We start from the raw sequence: 8570 nt of genomic DNA on the forward strand, positions 1-8570 counted from the left end.
ACAAAATTCACATTATAAGGCAACAAGAATGTCAAAAATTCAGAGATTTCGTTAAGCCCACTGACAGTGAGAGATCCCGTTAAAAAATCATCATAATTCAATCAATACCTCATCCTACTTTGTACTGTATGGGAATTTTGATGTGAAGAAAGAATTTGTCGTTGATGTCTACGTTATAATGAAAAAAAAGATTGACAGGTTTTGTTCATCGTTTTGTAAAGCAGAATACATATCGGACTAAAGATCAAAGTCAAGCCGTCTAGCCTGGCAGCCTGATATTCCGATGGCAGATTGGCGGCCAGCCAAGCTCGAGCTGTAAACATAGATTTATAAAGCTCAAAGGGCTAGGCGGCGTACTTTTGCTGAAAAGTGTGCCGTGGTTTGGTAGGAAATCCTACCTAAGTCACGTGACATTACAATAGAATTTCAGCGCTTGACCAATCAGAAGCTTCGCGGGTTTTCGAAAACAATATCAACGTTATTTTTTCCGACATTCACTTTTTTTGCCTGCGATGGCTTAAAGCACGAAATCTAGCCCTTCGGACTTTATAAATCTATGCCTTTGGTGTCCCGTATCCTCGATTCAACTACCATTGCACATAAGCCTGATCATATAATCATCACATAAACCTGACCCACGAAAACGAGGGCTGGGGTTCAAGCCTCCGACTGTGAAGTCCGTGATCAAAACCTTTCAGAGTTTTTCGTGTCGAAAGCAAATTTCTACATCCGGTGCAACAAAACATTGTAATTAACTCACTACTCTGAACGTAACGAAACAAACGCCAGAGAAGACAAAAGGCAGAATTGTTTGAAAATCAAGTAACAAATTGAACGATTGAATTCTAAGCAAAAGTTGAATACGTAATATGGAACAGTTTCCACCAAATCTTGAGAAATACTTAGTTCCTAATAGAAATTCCATGACTATAAATAAACTTATTTAAACGAAAACTCCCAATGTATTGTCATAGAGATGACACCCACATAGAATGAAAAATTAACATATTAGCATCACTATGGTATTCATTATGATGGTGGGCTGCACATTTTTTATAAGAACATCGTTTTAAACATGTTCTTAACTTTTTTTGAATTATATATCTCTCAGTTTGAACCACAAGTGATTTTGTGGTTTAGAAATGCTGACTAAATCGATCTGGCCAGCCAGGGTGCAGTACGCAGTGCTGACGAGTCCCAATAAGGACGAAATGCATATGCTGCTCTGCCACCCAAAACTCCTGAGTGAATATAGTTGGACAGAAATTCATTTATTTTTGTGACAAGTTGAAAAAGTTTACATTACTCAAGAGTAGCATGCTTCCAGCAATCTTCAGATGTCAAACCCTTGAGTTTTTAGCTTAAAAATGATCTTTTATGAATACTTTGGCCTAATTTCCTAAGAAATTGTATGGTTTAAAATTTGCAAAGTCTTTTTACACCTCGTAACTTTATGTTCTTATATACTCTGTTCTTATAAAAAAGCGTATACATAAATTCTTTCATGGAATAGAAAAGACTGATTTAATAAATTCTCTCGATGGGTGAATCAGCAAATCCAATTTTATGAACAGTTATATTTTTAGAGTAATGCGGTGACATCCTACTGTGTCACTTACTGCTTTTAAGGTGACGGGATAAGAAAATGTACAGGGTTTCCTTTATCAAGGTCTACAGCTAATATATAGACGTTTTTTTATAAGAATAAAAATGTAAGGCTTCGAAGTGCAAAATATTAAGTTAAGTATCATTTTAAGGCTTTGTGGGCTTTAAAACACCCAATTTCTTAGGAAAAATGGACAAAATTTCTCAAAAAATGGTGAAAATAAGTATCGAATAACGGAGGGTGACCAATGTTCTCATTTGAATTTCAGAAACGATTTGGGGTTCGGTTCGAAAGAGAACCGATTGGCAGTGCCCCCCCCCGCCCAGCGGCCGATTTTTTGGGGGGCGCCAAAATACAAAGTGCGCAAAATAAAGCCTCCGATAACTAATTTCGGCGCCCCATTGCTCTTTTACCAGCTTTACACCTTAGATATGGCCGAATCGGCCAAAAAGAGAGAAAATACCCAATTTTCGAGCGCCAAAATCAAAGTGTTCTTATATTGCCTCTCCAGTTTGCCCGAATTTTAGTCGACCCACCACGCTACTGCCCACTGGCTAAAAAATCCTACCAGGTATGTAAAAAGGGGTGTGAAAACACAGCAAATACCTGAAGTATGATATTGTAACACTGGCAAGAAAAATGTGTCATCCAAATTAGGTAGCAAGCTTTTTTGCCATGATTTCCAGATATATGTTCGATTATACCTACCTACATTGTGACATTTTATTCAAGATAATTCAAAATCAAGAGCCTTCAACACCCATTCTGATTCACCCTTCACCAAAACAAACAACGTACACCTACTCATTAGATACCGTTTCGCATATAATATATTACTAAGACATACAAGATCTAAAATCTAGAGTTGATGACGTTTTGGATTGAGTGACGTCACAAATAGACAAAATAATTATCTGGAAAATCAATATCCGGATGTGATTCGTGACCTTGGTAATGATCGTACCTACGCGTTTTCTTCATAAGAAAAAGTAAGTTTTGGTTTAGCCTCGGTTGCTCTTGGTTTATCTAGACTAAAAGACACGTTTTAAGGGCTACTTAGACTACACAATATATTGACTACACAATATATTGGCGTACAATATTTGACAATATCGTTTTCGGACCGTAATGTACGATGTAAACTATTATGAAAAGGAATTTTCTTTCTGTAAACAATCCCTCTATATTGTTGGAAAATTGCAAATCAAGCTGACAATATATTGCAGACACCTTTTCAATATTGCAGGCATTCAACAATATATTATCAATATATTGCCTGACAATATATTGTGTAGTGTATGTAGCCATTTAGAAAGGCAGAACAGCCTGCACTAGTGTTCAAAAAGGGAACGTCTTCTTGCGTTTCTTTACTATAAATACTGTTTTTACCACAAAATTGGCAATTTGAAAAGAGACAGGATCCGATAAATGGACACTACAAATAAGGCATGAAAAATGGCCTGACTTGAAGGCATACTTTAAGGACAGAAACTTTCGCATTTTTCGCGATTTTGATCCTTTTTCGCAAAAGTTTCTGCCAGGTAAGAAATTAAACCTGAAAAACGCGAAAAAATAAACTTTCCTTCTCAGTTTTGCACTGTTTGCTAAATTTTTGAGTGTTATATGAGTTTTTGTTACCAAAAAAGGTAAATTTTATATGAATTCGCGAAAGTTCTATCTGTGAAATTTCGACTAAAACCATAATTCGCGAAACTTAAATTCGCTAAATTTCGCGAACGACTTTTTGAAGATGATCTATATATCCATAAAATGACAAATTACTTGTAAATCAAAATATTGTAAGAAATGTTTTCGAGAAATGTTATAGATTCAAAGTACACATAATTGATGAAAGTTAAATATTTAGGAATCAGTTTGAATTAAATAACATACCTTTTACTTCTTGCTGCATCCAAGATTCAAAAATGCAATTGACCAGCTGTCAGCGAACACGGTGAACCATATCATATTATACACTTGAAATACCATAAAAATTATACACTTTTCTCTGGACGTACATGATAAATGCATTGCTGGCCTCGTTTCCAAACCAAAACTTCCAAACCTATGTATTGCACATACTTGCATTATGTTGATTTTTCAACAAGGCAACTATATGGAATGATTATTTTTCTTTTACGTAGTTTAGAACCCAAAAAGGAAATTTTTGCATAACTTTCCGAGCAGAAAGCCCAAAAGGGGATAATTTTTATTTCAAAGTTCAAATGAAGGTTCAAATTATGGGAAAAAACCCCAACAATGCTTATCTGTATTTCCAAAGAGGAGTGCAATAAATCGTTCCTGGCAATCAAGGATACGATATTAGATATCACCAATACCCATTCAGCTTTTTAGGAATCTGTACCATGCCAGAATCGGTATATAAAGGATTAAACCATCCATGTTGAACAAAGAGAACGACTTTTCTTGATAATCATCCACTTTCTTTACTTTCAATAGACTTTTTTTATCCACAATAACGCCAGAAACACCATACATTATCCGTGGTTTTTTGCCTTTTTATTTTTCAACTATTTGATTATTTTCACTGAAAATCGTAAAAATATAATAGTATTGGAATCGTTAGACAGAACAATGATACCTAAAAAATGACTCTAGACATCACATTGAGCAGATCTCATATATTTACAGGATCTACCTTAAGTGGATTAATTTTTCCGTTGACTTTTTTTTCGTGACCTGGGAATTTAAAAATTTCGCCTGGACCCAATTTCTTTCATTCTCCTAAGAGTTTTGGCCAAAATCCGGATTTTAAAAGAAATTTCGTTTAATTAAAATTTAACGGCGAAATTTAGTCCACTTGAGGTAATTCCAGAATCATTGAATGGCAAAAACAATAGGCGGAAGAGGCCTTTCTAACCTTAAACAGATAGTCATAATTTTCTTACGCGCACTGTAAACCTCAGAAGGCGCATGAAAATTAGCCATCTGAGGAAAATTGTTAATTCTATTACAATAACTTGTTTCGCGCCGGAATGTCAAAAATTTAAGTTTTTCGTGGCATGGTGCTCTATTCATGAGTACAATCACGCAACTCTATTGTCATTCACAGTCCTATGAAGGGAAGCACGGTTATTACAAATTCGAGATAGCTCATTCGTCAGATCGTTGTTTTCACACATCCCTTTAGAGCTTCAGCGTGCTGGATAAAAAATAATAACGATCTGATCTCAGGTTAGGCTTTTCCAGATAAAAGATGTTGATTGGAAAATGTATCATTTTTTTGGTTCATCACCCTTGACAACTAATATCAATGCGGGTTAAAAATATCTTAGAAAAAATATAAATTGGAGCGTTCAGACGTTTAGGCGTATTAATAGATTATATCCGATCAAATGAAATTCAACAGTATTATTCAATTTGGCTTGATTGAGATTCTATTGCCGATTGTAATTGATCAAAAATTTTGTTTATTAAAATGAGCATTTTGTAAAGCACGTAGGAGTACAGTTGACTCTCCATAACTCGGACACGCAATGCAAATTTTTCGGGTTAAGGAAATATTCGAGTTATAAAGGTTTGATTTTAAAAGGCTCAACTGTACAAGAAAGGTGAAGGGGGTAATTTTCCAAATTTACTGACAGTTCGAGATTTAGGTCGGATTTTTTAATTTCCTTTATCTTAAAAAAACTACAATCTGTAATAAAATATAAAATCAACAATAATATTATTAGTTTTAACGTGTTCTAAAAGTGTATAAAATTATAATGCTTAAAAGCTTGTGAAAAAAATGAAATTTGAAATTTCTTCTAAACGAACACCACATATGAAAAATTTACTGGTTAGTTGTAGGGTATGTTGAGAAAAATGGCGATCATTCACCCTCATTAATAATTTTTTGAATGATTGTCTCACGTTTAAATTGAGAAAATGGTAGCCCTATACTTAAAGAAAATCAAAGGGAGCCTCAAAAACAGAAGTTGGTCTTGATTTCCCTCACTCAAAAATAAACAAAATTAGCATGTAAAGAGACTCTTGAGAACGGCGACCACTTAACAGAAACCAAATTTATTCAAAAATCTAACATGGATCAGCCGTTTTTATCATTTAATAGAGAAATTAAGGTAAATCAAGTTCCCTCTCTGGTTCTGAAAGAAAATCTTCATTTCAATATTTCTCAACAACAAGAACAATCGAGATCCACAGCCAAATTGTCTTTAATACATGTGACTTTAAAAAAACCTTTTGTATGTAACCTCACACTTTTCACAAGAATGTTCCTGAATGTTTTGATAACTATAGTTGCAAAGTTTGGTTAACCAATTTTCCAAAACAACATGTTGCTCGAGTTTACGCTCCTTTCAAACTTCAACCCAAAGTTTTGTTCTTTAACTGCTATTGTACAGTCTTTTGAGGATTTCACATTAAAGAGATAACCAACAGCAAAATGGAATACGAGAAAAATATCTCAGGTGCTACCGTAACTATTTTAATCATGCGATACGATAAACACAACATCATTTCAACACAAAAGCGTTCATTTCTCAATAAGGCCCCATTCACATCTCCTAACTACACATCTCTTGATACTTAAGACCTCCTTTACACCTGCGTGACTGACCCGTAACCATCTTCAGAAAAGTCGCTGATAGCGTCCGAATAATCAGGCGGGATGTTTAGGTTATGATTATCAAGAGACGGTGGCCCTCCGTGCGAAGATGGTGGCCCATCAACCTCCATAATGTCATTATAGTACATATCACCGTTGTGGTTAGGGTATCTTGATTTCTCCTCTTCAGGATAATAACCTGCATACTGATCGCTCTCTTCCTCTTCTTCTATACGGATCCGCTCTTTGTCGCTTAACCCGTTCAAGCGTACGCGCTCGCGTTCCTCTTGTCGGATAAGTTCTTTATCAGGTTTTCTGGTATTTTCAGTTAATTTTTCACGCTCGTCATGCGTGCTCTCGTAAGTACGGGCCGCCGTATCGTTTGGAATGTCCCCGTTGTGATAATATCCAGAAGACACATTCTTTTCTTTCTTGCGACCCAAAAAGTTATGCTTATAGCAATATCTGTAGAAGAAGTAATAACAAAAAACGATCACAAACGCCTCAACGATTATCACGACCGCCAACATGGCGCCATTTACGCCCCCATCACATCCTGAACGAGATTTACCAACGAGGACTTCAGGATCAACGCATTCGCACGTTCCTTCATCGACAACTTGTTTCCGCTTGGCACATCGAGCGTAGAATTTAGCTTTACACGTACACCCACATTCCTCCTTGCTAAACACCTTACGCTTAGCACATACTTGGGAGTGCTCGTCTTTCGGGCAAATACAATTACAAGCGGACTGCTGCCAGATGAAAGGCGCATAACAATTTTTGGGTCCCGTTGACGGGGAATAATTACACGAACAGCCGCATGTTGAAGATTTGAACTGTTCATACGGTGTACAATCCTCCTGTGAAATAACACATCTTTGCTCACAATCCGTATGATTAGTGATATTTAGAAAATGTACATTTCCCAATTTCGTCAAAACAATAATCTCTACATTGTCTTTCCCATTTTGCATCTTCGGGACACATTTCTCATTTTTAGGGTTTGGGACCGGATGTTTGCCATGACAACGGTGCATTTTAACAAAGTATGGTTCGTAACGGTATAAGTTTGGATCAGTTGCCACGTGGTCAATGTATGGAGCACATTCTACGTTCTCAAGATGGATTGGATCAGCGGCTAGTATCGCACTTGACCAGAAGACCAACAAAAGGAGGGGTATAGAATACAACCTCATCTTTATAATGAATTTCGATTGTTTTTTTTTCTGTTATTTTTTGTGTTATTTTTTAAATCTAAAAACGAAAGAATGTAAATTGTTAAAAAATATGTTGAATATATTTTCCAAAAATAACAACAACTTAGTTTTATACTGCCTAGTCTATTTCTACTAAATTACTTAAAATAAATTTTATTTAAAATCTATAATACAAAACTACAAATACAAAATTTTAACTATCGAACTTTGACTTTAGAGTATTATATACAAAAGTTATCACAGACTCGTCAAAAATTCGTTAAAACATTGCAGTGTAATCAGTAACTTGAATTAAAAAATGAATGAATCACAAAAAATAGAAAAAATTCCAACCGGTAAAAATTTCGAAAATTTATAAACCATATCAGTTGTTAAGAATGACAAAATTTGTCATTTTAATTTCACAAAAGCTTGTAATTTTTTCTTTGTTTAACACAGAGAGGAGCGGTAGGAGTTATAAAGTGATTTAAAATTTTTACTTATTTCTAAGAGAGTTTCTGTGTGAATTCGATATGTAGAAAATTGTCACAAACAGCAAATTTAACTGATTTTTAAGGGTTTTCAAATTCCGTTCAAGTATAAAAAAGATCTGTTAGTTGAATTATAAGGCCATTCATGGTCGAAATGAATCATGGGTAATCAAGACTGATTGCTTCGGTTAGGCGCAAAAGCATCCAAAGTTTTAGACCAACAGAAAGTTGTTATCGAAGCGCGGCGGTCCTGATTATCCATGATTCCATTCGACCATGAAATGGCATATTAACGTAAACCTAAATAAAACCTTCATTTCAATAACACCGCAATCGAATTTTAAAACAAGTCATCTTCTTCTTAACTCCGTCCTTTAGAACGTCTAACTAAACTTAACTTTTAAAAACAGATCTTTCTTCTAGACAAGAATATGCAAACATAAAACTGATGACACGTTTATTATCAACGTTGTTTAGTTAAATCATTGATAATGTTATCGTATCTAATCCCTACGACTTTAACCTAAACATCATGTTTTAATACGCAAACAGACTATATGACCAACATTTTTCAACAAAAATCTTGTGTTGATAAGGATAAAAATCAAGGACCCCTGCATATATAATTGTTTCAAGGAAGTAAAAGGTTGGTAAAGTTAACACCGAAAAGTTAAAGAATCTATAAAAAACGTTCCTGGCTGATA

General features: G+C 35.0%; 1 protein-coding gene across 1 annotated transcript; it reads right to left on the reverse strand.

Annotated features, from left to right (window-relative positions):
• Nucleotides 1-5224: 5224 nt before the first annotated feature.
• On the reverse strand, nt 5225-7435 carry LOC136815338 (uncharacterized). Its single transcript, XM_067071779.1, has one exon. The coding sequence runs from the start codon at nt 7373-7375 to the stop codon at nt 6170-6172; it is 1206 nt and encodes a 401-aa protein (XP_066927880.1). The 5' UTR covers nt 7376-7435; the 3' UTR covers nt 5225-6169.
• Between the last annotated feature and the right edge of the window lie 1135 nt (nt 7436-8570).

The sequence above is a fragment of the Clytia hemisphaerica genome, unplaced genomic scaffold, assembly GCF_902728285.1.
Source record: "Clytia hemisphaerica strain Z4C2 unplaced genomic scaffold, Clytia hemisphaerica genome assembly, whole genome shotgun sequence".
In the NCBI taxonomy this organism is placed as follows: domain Eukaryota; kingdom Metazoa; phylum Cnidaria; class Hydrozoa; order Leptothecata; family Clytiidae; genus Clytia; species Clytia hemisphaerica.